We start from the raw sequence: 17753 nt of genomic DNA, 5'->3' as shown, positions 1-17753 counted from the left end.
ACAGCTGGAGCATTTGATATATGAGGAGAGACTGAGAGAGATGTTCAGCCTGGAGAAGAGAATGCTTAGTGGGATCTTATCCAGCTGTAGGGATACATGGATTTACATGAATAAAGAGGACAGAGCCAGACCCTTCTCAGTGGGGCCCCTTGACAGGACAAGAGGCAATGGGCACAAACTAAAGCACAGAAAGCTTCATTTAAACATAAGAAAAAGATTTTTTTTATGGTGGGTGTGATTAAACACTGGAGAAAGTTGCCCAGAGAGGCTGTGAAGTCTTCATCACTGGAGATTTTCATAACTTGATTGGATATAGTCCTGAGCAACCTGCTCTAGCTGACCCTGCTCTGCAGGGGCTAGGACTGCAGATGCCCTCCAAACTCAACTACTATGAGATCTTTTAGTTCTGTGATACTATATTAAAAAAAATCATACCTAAGGGCAATTTACTTCTTTCTCTCTACAACTAAAAGTTATAAGTTTGGTAAATGACTTTCCAAAAATTGATGGATTTCTTTGATCTTGTCCCCTGAAATATGAGTGGAAAACAAATTACACAGCCACTACCCAGTGAAAGAATGAAAAGAATTTAATCTCTGGTAAAAAAACACAAGGATACTCACTGAATTTTATTAAAAAGAATGAAAACAAGCATTCTTACTGTATTTCAATAAGATTGAAGATTTGACCTTGTCCACAAAGTACATTACAGTTTTGGTGCAAACCCAAAATGATAGCTTTTTCCCTTGCATTTTTCAAGAATAATCAGAGAATGTTCACCTTTATATATGCCATTGTATCCTCCATGGACTTCTCCAGCACTAGAAATTTCTTCAACATGTGCCCCTTGGTCAGATGTAAAGTATACAAGAGTTTTGTCACTCAGATTATGTTTTTCCAGCACATCCAGAACTTGTCCTAGGGAAAAAGAAAATAAATGAATACAAAGTCAAAAAAAAAGGACAGCCTTAGTTTCTTTGAGTGACTTTTTCATTAGCCTTGGCACACACAAATATTTTTTTCCTTATGCCTTTTTGAGACCACTTTCCACATAAACTCTATCATACATAGCAATTGGCACCATGCAGCATACAGTAGGGGACAACTGCACAAGGCTTTTTGCAATCAGGACCACAGTTCGATTGCTGCAGGGTTTCTTGAAGTATAAAATTAGAAGATTTGTGCACATCAGAGAAAAGGGCTGATCCACAGAGAGCCTGTGACCTTTGGAAGCAGTTGGTCTCAATCAAGGAAGTCCCTCAGTAAAAAGATTCAAGCTGCTGAGGATATCTGAAAGTGTTTCAGCATGCAGAATAGAGCTCACAGTTTGGGGGTAAAGCCTTGCTGCCTAGCAACTATAGAGGCAGCATGGTAGAAATCTCAGTGTGAATGTTAAGACATTCTGAAAAAAAAAAAGGAAGAGAATGTATGTAGTGCCTTTGGAGACCACATGGTTTAATTATCAAACCTACTAATTAGTCCTTAATATCTCATCACATAAGAAGATATCAACTAAACTCAAAATGTGTTAGGTAATAAACACACACAGGTGCATGTATTTAAAAGAAGCATCTGCATGGATACGTAACTGTAAGGCAATATGGGCTCATGTTTCATTTTCATAAAAGGTTCCTCACGCTACCTTGGCACTGTGGAGAGTCTTGCAGTGTACACAAATTACACTGAAACCCATTTAGACTGAGTTCCTTAAAGGGTGTTTCTCTATGAATGAGAGTGAAGTTGCTACTTGTAACTTGCTCCAGTGAATTTTATACTGATTAGGAATCTAAAATTATTGGTCCTGGAAAATGACCAAAACTTAAGAATATAATTCTTTACATCAGCCTGCCAATGGGCTCTAACCTTGTCCTTTAGGGATCTCAGAACATTTTATCTTTAACCTTTTTACTTAAACATTCAAGAATGGTCCAATTTGAATGTTAATTTTGATTTGTTCACCTGTCCACTAAGAATTAATTCCTCATCTGATGCCCAATTATTGTGTCAAAGAAGATGAGATAAGGACTTTTAAATGATTTTCAGATCATCATTTCAGTTGCTATGTCCTTTTTCTGGATAAGGAGTAGTTAGTTTCTTAATGCTACTATTTCTAGTTGACTTTTAATGTTGTAGCATTCTAAAACTACCTTGTTAAAATGGTTGACTGTCTTCATTTCTCATCAGCTTAGATGACTGGATCATGAATAAAGGAACACCAGCATTTAAATACCTATTCATCTTGTATGTAAACTAGGAGCAAAGAAGAAATGTAAGAGTAGGAGAATTTGTTTATGTAAATTTTGAAGCCTCGTGGGAGTTGAAATTTCCCAACAGAGATGAGGAAAATCTGTTACAAAGGCTGACATTTCAAAGTTGGTGGGTTGAGGAAAAATCATGCAGATCCATCTTGCTGCATAAGGTGGACTTAGTGCCAGAAAAGAGAGAGGCAATTTCCCATTTGCTTCTGAGATTCTTTGGAGAATGTACTTGCTAAGTAACTACAATATCCCTTGGAAAGGTGATGATAAAAATGATGATAAATGATGATAAAAAAGCAGAGTATAAAGATAAATTAGGACATTATGTGTAGGTATTCAGCCACATGACCTCCAGAGTTCCCTTCCAACCCATATCAATCTATGATTTTATGATATTATGACAATAATAATAAATGGTATTGTGAAAAGAAATATATGTACAATGACGTGCACAACAGCATTTTTTTACATACGCCATTTTCCTTTATGAAACCAAACTTTAAAATTCATCAATAACAAAATTAAAATAAAATTAGAATTGCACTCAGCATATCAAATTAAATGATCTCTGGTGATCAGAGACATTGGCAATCATTCAATAACGGCCATTTTGATTCCCTAATTAATTGGGGAAAAAATGAGAAGCAATGAAAAATGTCTTGCTATCACAGATAATTAACCTAAAATTTAAAAATTAATATCAAATACGTAAAACATTATGATGACATTTTTATTTAGTTTTTGTAACAGAGTTGAGTAGCCTGACTTTGCCTGGAAAAAAAAAAATTCTGACACTCAAATGTTTCCCATTTTAGAAAAAATACACCCCAATAAAATGTATAGAAATTCTGTTCTAAAACCTCCATTTCCTTCAAATGAATTTTTAAACCAAAGAGGATTGGCTACATTAGAGCTAATTCATGAATGCTAAAATGACAATTAATTTTAGAGCAACTACAGTTTTCAGTACAGGTGGACTAATAGTGGTAATTCAAATAACATTATTGTCAGAGAATGGCAATCATAATGCACTCACAGAAATGAAGCAAAACTTCCATTTCTGTTTTGATCTTGAACACTGACACCTTCTAGAATGAAAAATATAAATAAAGAGCAAAGTGTGTGCTGTCAGGAGATAAGCCACATTTAACTGCATTTGAATGAGGTTACTATTGTTCACTTAAGCAATACATTCATTTTTTAGTATTTCTAAATGGTAACTAGTACAGAAAAATGAAAATAATGCCTTGTGGATCTCTATGAACAGATACCTTTTATTTGCAATATTACATGAATTTTGGAAGCAAATACTACCATGAAGGAAAAACACAACCTTTACCATTTTCTCATAAAAATTTAATTTCTTTTTAAGTCTAACTCATCCTCTCTCACTACTCCTGTATATTTCAGAGACTTTAGAATTAAGTTACAATTGATGTATAAACATTCCCAGGCAATGGCAGTTAACCTATTTTATCTGCCTTTGGAAGAGGTGAACTGTAAAAAGACCTTTTATACCTGTTGACTAAAAAGAAAAGATAGGCAACTAACTCAAAACTAAATGCCTTCATACCAGACATCAAGGACAGTAAGATGAATTGTACCCAAAGTGCTAGACATGCAACTACATGAGCAACACACTTTAATGAATGTGGTGAACAGATAAATGATGTCTGCTTAAGAGATAATGGTAAAACTGTATTGCTTCACCCATAAAATATGATGGGAAGTATGTTACATATCATGTGTTCTTGAATTAGAGGAATTGGGCTTCAGCTGGCTGAAGTTCTTCTGCTGGTTGCAGAGAGCAATACAAATTTTAATAGCATTTTTGGATGTAAAGAGTTTATACAGGAAATGAAACTCTAGGATAGATAAGTCAAAACATCAGGAAAACCATAGCTTTGTTCAAGCAACAATACCTTGCTGTCCCCAGAGTAGGAAATTATCAATAAAAATGGAAAGAGTTTTGATTGGAAAAGCTCACTTGAAAGCCATGTTCTAAAGAATTAACAGCTGCATTGATCTCTGTGGATGGTACCATTTACATTTTTTCCGATTTAAACAGAACATATTTGGAAAGACAACATTTCTGAATATCAAAATCAATCTAACTGAAGGAGCTGCATAATTTCTGAAGCCATTTAGCAACTAGAATTTCAGATCAAGTTCCTCCTACTATAGTCATTTTAGCAATATATATCACAATGTACGTGACTACCATTGTAGCAGACAAAGGTATTAGATCACTGGACATTTTAACTTCTTTTATATTTTTTTTAGGTTAAGGACACTGTTAAGATGTTACTGGTTTTAATTAGTACATCAGTGTTCAAAAATTTAAGTAAAACTCCCTCCACAGTATACTGAGGACTGCTCTCCATATTCTGCTCTCCATTCTTGCTTCAAGCTTTGTAAATCATAAAGAATTATTTCATTTGGAATGTGAAAATGCCAATTTCAGTGAATTGGTAGTCATGTGAAAGTGAGAAGAGCAATTGACTCAGTTCTTTGGAAGGCAACACAGTGCCATGCCACTATTCAACTTCTGTAGGACAGCCTGAATAGTAGCTGAATCAGCTTCTCTAATGCTGAATGTAATTTCTGAGTTTTGAATTTTGTAAAGCTCCTACTGTACTTATCTACATGAAGAGATAAGGTTTATAGAAAATGACTGTTCATTTGAAAACAAGGTACAAACATTGAAAAACAATAATGTATTTACAAACGTGTTAGTGATTTGGAAAATTGTTCAAAGGTTCAGTCAAGTAGGAATATGAACGATTGCACTTTACTCATAAATTAGTCTGCTGTAATTTCAAATCAATAGGAAAATATGTTATTTGTACTAATTTGAAATAATTTAGAGTATTGCTGAAACTATGAATAAAAAGCTACAGAAAACAGAATACCTCTGTGTAACCTAAGCAAAAGAACAAAATAGTCTCTCTACTTGTAAGGAAAGCTTTAAAGCAGTTTTCCAGATTCAAAGAAAAAACTAGATTCAGAAGGATGGTTAAGGATCTGCCTCAGGAAAAGACAGCTGACAATAAACAAAAATCCTGTAAATGCAACATTCTTTTCCCACTCCAGCAGACTTTCACATGCCTCTCATATCTAGAAACTTACAGCAAGCTTGAAACAACTATTGGACAAAGGGTCCAATAGATCAGCCACCACATCATTGCCTAGAATAGGCAGTTTGGTTGTCATTGGGACTTTATTCTTTTTATTTCCTGTTCAGAATTTGCTACCGCTGCTCATATTTGGTTTCAAACAGCATCATTAACCAGAATCACAAGTAACTTGTAGTCAGCTCTAGGGGTTCACCTCTGTGAGTGGCAAGCCTTTGAAACAAATGCATAAACTCCTACAAGTTAATGCTACGTGCATAAGAATCTGGAAACCCACATTTCTCCCAGAAAATATATTGATGCCATTCAACTATATACCTACCACATAGTAAACCTCTTGGGAGCCCCTTCCTGCTACAGCAGTTTAAGGTAATGCCACAGTTAATTGTCTATTCAGTTTAAGATTTTCACCTTATAAAAACTTAACGTTGCAACTTCTGCATACCATTATTCACAAGTTAACAATCATTTTAATCTCTATGTTGATTTTCTGTGATAACAAAAAGATACTTCACTCTAATGCACTAATCTGATTACAAAAGCCACTGACTAAAACCTTTGTATGAAAACAAGTTTAGTAACTAAGACCAAGACATCCCCATCTTAATTTTAGCTTTTGCACATTCTGGGTTATAAATATGCAAATGTTCCTGTGGTTTGCTCAGAGCCATCCAGTTTTCCCTTGATAAATATGTAAATCAGTTTGTCTCTGCAGTGGGCAAGTAATTATCACTTCTAGACCTAGTCATTGAGCACAACACTTGAGGTAAAGATGGGAAATAATAAAACCATTGACAGCAACACAAGAAGAGGCTGCACATATGGTGAACAGTACATAAACTCTGCACGCAACTTCGTTTAACATTCAGAGGTAGAACACAACCACCGTAAAGTGGAAATTCTGGGACAAAGTATTAGGATGATGCTATGGCACATTATCCAGCCAGTCAACAGAACACATCCACCTAAGAAGACAAGTCCTCATAAGGAGGACATTAGTATGTGAACCACAAAAGTGAGAGTGAATACTAGTTAGTACAATTCTTTGACTAGAACAGAAAATAAATGCATAACTAATTACAAAAGGTAATTCCTGAAGGAAGTAGAGTGTATATTCAGTGCAAAGCTGAATCAGTACTACTGCACGCCTATTTTTAAAGTTACATTATGGAAACAATCCATATAATGAAGTCTTCTCCAAAAGTACAAAGCTGGAGCCCTGTAGCAGTGAATCTGCCTTGTATGAAAAGCTGTGGTTTAAATATGTTTCAAAATGGCTTTTTGTGTTTCTGCAAAGTCACTGCTTCTTCTTCCCAGGACCCCCAAGGACAACTCTTATCTCTGTCTTAGGAATGTCCTGAGAAGATATCAAGAAGTCTTCCCATTGGACTCTTTTAACCCCTTCCTATTGGTTGTTAACCCCTTCCTGCGATTGGGTGTCCTGTAAGCCCCCGACCCTGTAACTGGTCACTCTGTGAATCCTCCTAAACCCTATATATGTAACCACCCCATCAATAAACTCTCTCTCTCCTCCTCTCCAAGTCCCGTGTGCTGTCTGTGGCTGCCATGGGACCTCGCCCCAAATGTGCAAAGTTCCTACTATGATAGGCTAGTGGGATACTCAGTGTCAACAGGACATTCTGCCAAACAAGTAGCATCTGGTTCTGAAAAAAGCACATCTATATTAGTGCTTTAATTGGTAACAGGAGTGCATATTTACAGTAAATCCAATCATGGATGGTTAATATATTTATGTTTCCATAGCAAAACCCTCTTGGATTTTGTGTCCTGGATTCCTTTCAAAGTAAACTAAACTCAAGGACGAACTCTGGGAATGCAACTAAAGCACTGGCAGTATTGGTGGACATTCAGTGTACAGAACCACAGTAGAGCTGGTCTGAAGTGAGTTTCCTGTCTCTGTTGGTGTGCTGACAGCCTCTCTCCAGCTTAGAAAACAGTTCAGACCTGCCTGTGTTGGCAGTTTAAAACATGGCAGAATTGATGAATCTGCCACAGAAACTCTGGTGCAAGCATAAGCCATCTCCACCTGTGCACACTGTAGATACATTGAGAGTACATACATAGAAGGTAGATACATACAGTGTACACATCTACATCTAACATAGTTACTATAAACACTTTTTAAGGTCAACAAAGCAAATGAAGAATTTCCATATGCAGATCACCTATACTAAGAATTTGGCCCCAAAAATTCTGAATTCTTTCCACGATGAAGTAAGGTGAGGCAATTGCCCCAGATTTAGCTACTTACCACTGCCATTCAGATCAGTAGTTGTTAGGTCCAGACAGCCTGTAGAATATCAAACCCTTTTCTGTTGGATTCCCCTAGACTCAGAGTGGGAAGAGTAAATCTGAGTGCAAGCACTCAGAGAAGGGCATCTTTTAAACAAAAAACAAAGCAACTTTGGTATAGAGTCAGCTAAGCTATCAGTGTGAACGTGTGTTCTGTTTGGATTTGGACTGCATTATAACTGTAAACTTGTAATTGACTTGTGACTGTTTATACAATTTTATAAGTATAATGTGTCTTTCAGACCCTCAGGATAAATTTTCGGCATAGTGCACGGCAGATTAGGTATGCGCAGCTTAGCAGCTATGAATAAATCAACCAAATTTTGACTTACGCATAAGGTAAGCTTTTTCCTGGAGATGAGTACCAAATCTCTTATTTTTCTTATTCATATAGAGTTCAAATTATTTTTAAGTGTGAAAGTTGGAATGATACTTTAAATATGCATAAATACATGTAGATAATAAAGCACAGAGTTAAGATGTCTGAAGACCTGTAAGTTTAGCAGCAATACAGACAATGCAGGATGGAAAAGTTTCATATTTACATCAGTACTATAACACTAATGATGCATTACTACAGGTCAAAAAGTATAACTATTTGGTGGCTATTTCCTTATTAGTATTTAAATTATAAATGCGTCGCTTGAAATTCACTTTTAGACCCTACATCTGTTGAACATAAGGCTATGTATTTCTAATGTAAATCTTAATTTTTAGCCTGCTTAAAATGCTAAAATATGAGAAATGGTGATGCAATTTTAGGAGGGTCCATTGCATTTGCATTTTGCATGGCAACCACAATAACTTTTTGGGTAAATTTACATCTTCATTCTGCACACATCAAAGATGCCTTTTCACACATACAACTAAGATGCATAATTCAAAAGACACTGTCTCATTTCCCACTTTGAGGTCTCCCATGTTTTCTTCCAAATCATGAAAGGGATTTCTTTAGGTGGGACTTAGGCAAACTGTAATGACAACTGATGGATGCTATTCATTTTTGAATTAGACTGTCAGGGGAAGTTAAGGCTTCAGCTATTTGATCCTTCCAATATATGCTAATGGTGACTGATTGAATAAATGTGGAGTGATAAAAGAAATTCTTCTCTATGTCTTCAAAGATTTAAACATTCACTAATGTCAGACTAAGTTTTAAACTGAATATGTCTATGGTCCTAGATCCAAATGCCTAATGACAATATTTTGCCAGATTAAAGTATGAAGAATCATGAAAAATTCAAAGCAGGGCAAATAATTTAACCCTACATTTTAATCCTCTGCTCTTTTCTGAAAACTTCAAAGTATTTTTCAGTTGTTTGTTTCATTTTTATTTTTATTTTGTTAAATAAAATTCAAACTGTGATAAAATTGGCTGACAGTAGAGCATAAACATTTATTGTCTTTTAACAGCCAAACTTTGCTGAATTTGGAAGCAGATGTTAAACATTTGCTATAAAACATATACCATAAAGCTAATAGGAGTTTTATCAACATCAAATTAATTTTCCTCGTGAAATCTTAATAATTTTCATGTTTGGGTTTTCTGATTTTAATTGTGTAAATCTAATCTAACATGAAAGTACCTGTGCATTAACTTACCCCAATATGCAAGACACCTTTTTTTCCCCTTGACAGGACTATCACCATGAACATTTGTTAATTCACCTACTTCTCTAATTGCTTCTGGGAAACTCAGTGGCTTTTGTGCCCAAGTGCTACCAGACACTCAAAGCCTACTGAGAAATCACCATATCCAAACCACATTACCTGTGAATGAATCTCTGTACAGGCACTGTTAATACCAACAAAAAAAGGAAATCTGACTGTGAAAATTGCCCTCGAGGGAATTTTCCATTAATGAATGTAGACTCCACTCTGTTCTCTCTAGATGACATTCTGAACTTAGAAAAAGTGAACAAATAAATTGAGGGCCACAAATCTTTGATTCAGCTTTTTTTCCTAGTGTATGTATATGTGTTAAATATGACAATACATACAGTGATTTAAACTCCAGAGGATTTAAACTCTGGGAATTTTTCAGGTCATCCTCATTGATCACAGATTACTAGTTCAAAAGATTACTCATTATCTCACGAAATGGGACTTCGATACCCTAATTCATCTAAGTGCTCTTGAAAAAATATTCCCAGCCTATTCAAGAAAAAGTTTTTGTTGAAGTCTCAGAATAGTATTCAGTAGCACAGCAGATGTCTACAAGTTAAAAACAATCTGACTTTTTCTGGTCTAAGGCCTGGAAAGAGAAATATGTCATTGTCATTTAAATTGGTTTGGAAATACTTGAGGTCTCTGCTTAGGCCAAGATGTATTTGATGCCCTCAAATATGGTGGAGGCATGAGATTATGGGGGCCCCTGAGATCATTAGCCTCATTTCTTTGCTTTTTCTCTAATTTTCATTGATATAATAATAAAGCAATAAAGTGAATATGTGATGCGAAATTACTAAATTAATCTGAGTTTACAAAGGTTCAATACTATGAATGCTATGTGTCATTTTGTGTGTAATGGGAAGTTACAAAAATGTACCTGTGAATTTTCCCTATATGAAGGCAAGAGAGATTTCTGGAAGAGCCCTACCTTGCATACAAGGATCACAGAGAGATTGGTGTTTAGGATAAATCTGAGGGCTAAATTTGAGATGAGGAAGGATCATTCACACAGGAACATCACAAATCAGCTGAAATATTAACATAGATACAAGGAACAAATTAGACTAACTGTAAATAGATACTATTTGGGGAAGAGAGGAGATATTGCCAAGCTAAACTCCCCAGAGCACAGATGGCAAATAACCTCTTGAAGGCCACAACCGGCACATTTCTTACTTATGGGAACAGCACTGTTCCTATGGATAGAGAGGCAGGTATGGGTTAGTCCTCCCTATTAATGTGTTTTTCTAAAGACTAGTTATTTCTGAACCTATAAAATCATATCTAGGAAGTTGTACATAAGGAGACATCTTTAAACAGGAAAGGTTTGGAATCTCCACATTTCACATGAATAGCTCTGTAACAGACTGGTGTTTCAGTATCACATATAAAGAGAAGTAAGTACAATCTAGCAAATAGATTTCTGCTCTAGAAAGCACCAGAAAAGCATGTCTAGATATACTCAGGAACTGACTGTATTGTTATCAAGATTCAACAAATAAATACGGTAACAGTAGGACAGACTATTTGCATACAATTCCTGATGATAAATTTCACATACCAGTGTCTCCTATTTAAAACAATTTTTTTTTATTCTTTTACCATGTATTCCAAAAGCTGATATAGAACAAGGGAAGTAATTAAATGTCACATCAAAAATCAGCTTACGTTCTGAGAGGGAAATGTGATATTATGGTCTAGTATTTTTCGCCAAGGAAGTCCTTAAAGCTCTCTGTAACTCAACCATCTATTTTTTATGAGCAGCACCTGGGGTTGTTGCACAACTAGTTGGCAAACTACAGCAGAATCAACACAAAAGTTGATATGTGAATGGACTGAGAAATTTGGAATATGGAGCTTGACTACCTGAGCTCTAAATTGGCAAGAATTTTTAGGATATGTCCCATTAAAATGTTTTAGAGATTTTTTTTTAAGGACAACTGCCAATTTTTTCCCTTATTAAAAAAATGCTAGTAAAAAAGCCATCATAGCAGCACTTTGCTCATAACATGCTGTTAAGATGTTCAAACCTTGTTCTGTAGGATGTGCTGCTTAGATTACGTTTCACTCTGTCCTGAAGCTGGTTTGGAAGGGACCTTCAAAGATCATCTAGTCCAACTTCTCTGCCATGGGAGGGGACATCTGTCACTAGATCAGATTGCACAGAGCCTAGCTTTGTACACTTCCAACAATGCAGCATCCACAGCTTCTCTGGGCAATCTGTTCCAGTGTTTGACCACCCTTATTGTCAAAAATTTCTTCCCAATGTCCAATCTAAATCTACGTGTTTGCAGTTTAAAACTTTTGACCCTTGTCCCATCACTGCAGAGGCTGGTAAGTCTTTCTCCAGTCTTTCTCATAATTCATTCCCCTTTATATATTGATAGGCTGCAATAAGGTTTCCCTGGAGCCTCCTCTTCTCTAGGCTGAACTTGCCCAGCTCTTTCAGTCTGCCTTCACAGGAGACTCCACCCCTCTGATAAAATTCATGGACCTCCTCTGGGCCTGCCTTAACAGGCCCACATCCAGCTGGGGACCACAGAGCTGGATGCAGTACTCCAGGTGGGGTCTCACAAGAGGAGAGCAGAGGAGCAGAATCACCTCCCTCAGCCTGCTGGCCATGCTGCTTTAGATGCAGCCCAGGACACTGTTGGCTTTCTGGGCTGAAAACTCACACTATTGGCTCAAGTAAAATTTTTCATTCATCAAAATGAAAGGATAAATTATATGTGTTTGAATTGTAAATAAATTTATTATTTGCTTAATGTGTGCTCTGTGATTTTGTGATGGCAAAATCAACTCTACTCTGGATTAGAAGCATATAAAGCATATAAAAGCATTCTTTTATACCTTTGACACAACCATATACTACACATTGGCTATTCTTTTCACATTACCAAAACTAGCATCTTCCTTGATTTTGACAGAAATGCTGAGGTATCCTGAGCTATTAATTTATCTCAAACATCTTGCATTGTTAGCTTTGGATTTGCAGGAAGACAAAATTCATACTGTATTTCTGGGCTAGACCATTCTTTAAGACTAAAGCACATTTACATTTGTATTATTTCTTGTTTGCCTTCTTTGTTTCTAACTCTAGTCTGATTCAGAAAGGAAAGTAAACTTGCTTTCTAATCCACAATCATCTCATCCACAGTGAGATACAAGAGCCTAAAGAGCCAAAAATTCTTTATCCTCAGAACAGCGGAATGGCAGCCGTACTATAAAAACATGTAAACTGAAGGAACTAAGGGCCAAGTTATTCACACTTAATTTTAGGTAAAATAAGTGTGACATTCTCCATGAGTCCATCCAGCAGCTTGCTAAAAGGGCGCTTGCTGAAAAAGGAAGATGCTTCTCCTCTCTCTCTGTTTTCCCTGGAAGCTGGTTAGGAAAAAGGAGGTAAGGGAGAGAAGAATGTTCTGCCTCCCATCTTGTAGTATCAGAAAGCTGCAAGATCCACTGAAGCTGTGGAATATAACTTCATGCTGGTCTAAGGTAGGGATTTGATTATCCTGCAGTCTCTCTTTCATTATCCCAAACAAGCAACTCAGCCCTTAGGGGTCAGGTGTTCCTTTGGATATTGAACACACTACTGTAACACAAAATCAGTTTGGTGTTCTCAGGGTTACTGCAATGTACTCCTCATGAGAAAATGTTATAAAGAAACTTCCATGGGTGGGTAGGGAAAGAGAATGATTTAAAAATAGAAGTGTGTATACACAGCCAAAAGAAAGCAAAACCAAAAAGAGAACATTCAAACCAGTAAAAAATACCCCGAATACACTAACTGAAATAAATACACAAATACCCCCTTCTCCCCCAATAGTAACATTGAAAAAGAATTGTAGGAAAGCAAAATAAAGATTCAGTATCAGTTTTTCTTAAATAGCACCCTAAATTGAAATATAAATGCCTTCTTTTACAATGAAGTAGTGAGGAAAAAAGCTGAAGAGCAAAACTATCACTTTACCAGACTGCCTTTCACTAGTCACAGCATCATTACTCTAGTGCTTTCCCTAGCCTTAAAAATTTCATTATTTATCTCATTATTATACAAAAAGCAATAAAAAGCTTTCTTTAATCCAATATAAACAACTGTTTTTCAGAAGAATAATGATCTTCAGTAGTATTACCAGCCTGCCTATTTTAGACTGTGATTGTTTTAGCAGTTAAATGTAGCAGAAAAATTCCCAGCCATAGTCAATAAAAAGTCACTTCTACCAACCCCATCAATAAGAGCTTATTACCACCTGGAATTTGATCCTTGTGAGTCACCAGTGTGAAATTTCTGCATGGAAATTCACTAATAGAAACTAGTCTGTTGATGAACAATACAGAATCAATATTGCCATAAGCTTTATTGTATGATTACTATTTTCATTCAGAATTAGTTCTCCTTTTTTTAAACAGTGTAGTATCAAAACAATTCACATATATTTCAAAAGAAGCATGAAAAAGTTTCATGTTTCTCTCCAATAAACAGCAAGGATTATTTTAAAAGAATCTCTAGGATTCTCAGTATCATCAGCATTCTGAAACTGAAATGCACGTGGTCAGTTTTAGTTCTTTTACTACAGCTAATTGATATGCAGCTATGAAGAAATGGTAAAAGGTTGGAAGACACTTCCTAAGTCATCATAGAAAGCGTTCATATTATTATAGTTCATATGGTGGTGAAGATATTTAATCATGCTTAAAAAAAAAATCACTTAATCCCCAAGACCAGAAGAAAACCTGAGTCCCTGAGTTCACGTGCACATTCTAACCATTTCCAACGTCCAATGTGGATCAAGACCTGGCTTATCTTCCCCCCTTCCCAATTCCCATGCCAGCTGAATTAAAGTCCTAATGCTTTACTATAGATCCAGAGCTGGATTAGTGAGTGACTGGCAACAAAGTTATATCTCTGTAGGTAAATCTGAACATCATTTCTGTGCCTTGGGTTTTCTTCTGGGAAACAGATTAATGAGATTCCCCAATCTTAAAAAGACTTTGTGAAAATGCTTATTTGAGAATCTGTTATACACTCTAGCAAAGTACTGACACAGAAAAGATGAGAGATGTCAAAGAAAACTGTCTTCAAAACAGAAGTTCAATGGCATGTGTTAAATAAAACATGAGAATTCATATTTAACAATGAGGAATACACCTACTGTTGAGAAGCTGCTGATTAAGAAGGCACTCTGTGATGAGGAGACAGGCTTCCAACAGGAAAAGAAACGGCATGTAAACATATGCTTAAAAAACTACAATAAGACACAAGCACAGGAAGATTGATTTTTTTCTATCTTTGAGTACTTGACTTCATAGCCTTACAATGTTCACTTGTGCCTTCTGCATGTTTGCATGAATTTATGGGCTGTATCAGATATGTTCAGGTACTGGGTAATTCACTACAAAACTATCTGGAAGTACAAGGAAAATGTGTAGATGAGAAGGTTTAAACACTCAGATCCTTGACATTTTTAGTTTCTCTGCTCCTTGGTTTCACGTTTAGCCTTCTTTCACGGAGATGCAACTTCTACCAGCAACATCCTTCACCTCCTAGCTCAGTTGCACCTTTTATAAAACCATGATTACAAGCTATATAAATACCTACACAGATATGCTTTCAGTATCCAACTATGGAAGAAAAAGTATGGCAAAATCATGTTCCTAAGTCAGTACTAAAGGTTAAAGTTTGACAAAAGGGACACTTCTGCCAAAGCAAGCTAAGTCTTATCACCCTGATCTCTTGTTCTGGGTGATTGACTTATTAATTCCTGTAGTTTCTCTGGAACAGGGCAAATGTAATTTCTCTTAATGTAATTTCTCTTAACAGCTTCACAGTATCTGTGCTAAAAAGGTTGCTATGCAGAGGCACTCCATGAGCAAAATCTTTAGTAGCTTCCTTTAAACTGTTTTTCAAATCTGTATTTTGGAGATTATCCACAATTTACATAAAGTTAGCCCTGTTCTGTTTCCTAGTTTCAACCTTTATCTAAGTATACATAGAAATCACTGTACTCCTGTAGGTCAGTTTTGGCTTAAATCTTTGCTGTGTTCTTAATCCCACTGATCATGGCTTTCCCCAGCCACCTTAAGCAATGAGGAGAATCCAGCCATACCATTTATATGTAAAATTCAGAGGCAAAGGTTAAAGAAAAGGTTGGTAGCACATTTCATTAGAAAACTTCCTATACGCATTGCTTGGAGAGTCCTAGGGATTCTCTCTCATCTCTAGTTTATCTAAAATAAGCTTTGAGCTTTCTCTTACTAATGGAAATTAGCTTGTCTCAAGAGCAATGTTATTTTTTTCACTGATTACAGCATTTTGATCACAATGTTGGATGTCATTTCACTGTTTTGTATTAGACCAAATTTTAAGAGTTTCATAACTAATAGAAAGCCTTTAAAATTTTGAAAGTTACATGATTACATTTTTGTAAAGTAAAATGCACTATGCAATGACACATCTTGTGCTGAGAATTTAATTCCTGCAATATTAGATGCAAATGAAATCTGTTCAGCAGCTGGTAGAAAATTTTGAATAACACAGCACTACTACCACAAGCTGCATTACACTGAATTTTTCCATCACGGAGTATGCTTTCCTAAGACATTATTTAAACTTGACTAATTAAAAAAATGCCATAGAAATCGCTGCTTAAGATGTGCCTTGTAATCTTGTAAATAATGTTCTGAGAAGGAGTTTTGCCGTGTACAAGGATGTAATATAGAAAAAGTAAACTGTACTTAAGGAGGATTAGGTAGCTCAGGAGGCTTATCATAGCAGAAATGGGAGTCTTTCATCACTTAGTCACCTCTTAAATTTGGTCCCATTCCGTAGTGAGTGCAAGTCATTGCTGCTTAGTGACATATGAAATGGGTTTGGGTTTTAGAACAGATTGTAACTGGAAAGCATCCACATCATAAAAGGCAGAACCACAAACGTCTTTAATCTGCACCCATATTGACAATTTTCTCAGATCTGACTTAAAGAATGAATGTGCTTGAACAGCTTAACTACTGTCTTAGCCGAAGAAAGTCTCTTATGTTAGGATTAGAGCAGAATGGCAGAAAAGGTTGGGAAAATTCTGTCCTAGTCACAGAGTATCTGTATTGGCTGAATACGTTCTTCCTCAGAGGTGAATATCTTTCATGATAACAAAACCAGTTTAATATTAAACCTTATAGATTTGAGATGTATACCATGATAAATTCATAAAAACAAGGTCAAGGAATGTACCATCAGCATCATGCACCACTCTCCAGATTTTTAATTCTATCTATAAGTTTTCAGGCTCAGCCAACTTTATGTCACATTCATAATAGCTGGATAAGATCAATGCTTATCTGCCACTTCTGATCATGTGGCATTACATTCTGCTTTGTTTATCTTTGAAATTGATGTTGCACTGTTACAAATGACTACATCAGGTGAAAAGCTATGATAAATTAGGCTTATCTCTCTGTACACGATTTTTTCCTGAAAAAACCCAGACTTAAGGATAGCTCATTCAGGTTTTTTTTTGCAAAGCATTAGGAATTTATTCTTTTCTCTTTTCATATTTTTATTAATGCTTATTTTGACTTTTAGCATAATTCAGAATTCTCAGAAGATTTGTGGTACGTTTTTAGATTGCTTCTAATAGAATAGGATTCTAAATAGAGGTTCAAAGCATACAAACACTGTAAAGTTGTAAGAATTCAAAATAACAGCCACTAACAATTATATGTAAAAGAAGATTATTGATTTCAGATGAAACTTACCAATACTATGCTGTTTTCCAGAAGGAATATAGTTACTGTTCAATATAGGAAAGAACATAAAAAAAACCCCAAACCAACAAACCCAACATCTAAGAATCCAAGTTCAGGCCAGAGTAACTTGAAATAAATACTAACATTAAATTTTAATTATTTTGTAATTAAAAATAATAATTTAACTTTGAGAGCTTAATGGCTTGTAAGTTTAAAATAATTACTTTAAAATGAGAAAGAAAATACTTATTTTTGTTCTGTGAATGTTTTAGGCTATGATACCTTCATCAGAGCAAGAATTTTACTAAAAGTCTTGTGGGCATAATTCAGTTTTCTATCTCCTAAATATTTTACAATTTTCCAAAGTAGCTTTTGTTTTGTTTCTGAAAGCATTCTTTCCATCTATTAATAAAGCAGTTGTACATCTATTACTGAAACAGAGAAAAAAGCCACAGTGGTCAATAAAAAGAGTTTATGTAAAATTGGAATAGTTTCCACTTAAGACCCTTGATTCACATCACTCCAGAGTAGAATAGAAGTTCAGTGCAGAGGACTCAAGTTCACATACATTGCATATTAACTATCTAAACATGAACAAATTCATCAGATAAAAGGCACATAAGCATTTAGT

General features: G+C 35.6%; 1 protein-coding gene across 3 annotated transcripts in view; it reads right to left on the bottom strand.

The window, feature by feature from the left end:
- The window catches only part of STS (steroid sulfatase), a 106845-nt gene that overhangs the window by 38388 nt on the left and 50704 nt on the right, over window positions 1–17753 (bottom strand). For all 3 annotated transcript variants that reach the window (XM_027675123.1, XM_027675124.1, XM_027675126.1), the window contains one exon: window positions 781–918. In XM_027675123.1, coding sequence (XP_027530924.1) covers window positions 781–918 — 138 coding nt within the window. The remainder of the gene's footprint in view (window positions 1–780; window positions 919–17753) is intronic.

The sequence above is a fragment of the Neopelma chrysocephalum genome, unplaced genomic scaffold (assembly GCF_003984885.1).
Source record: "Neopelma chrysocephalum unplaced genomic scaffold, ASM398488v2 Primary Assembly neopelma1_25, whole genome shotgun sequence".
In the NCBI taxonomy this organism is placed as follows: domain Eukaryota; kingdom Metazoa; phylum Chordata; class Aves; order Passeriformes; family Pipridae; genus Neopelma; species Neopelma chrysocephalum.
The sequence above is the reverse complement of the archived record's forward strand: the minus strand, read 5'-3'. Positions and strand labels throughout refer to the sequence as shown.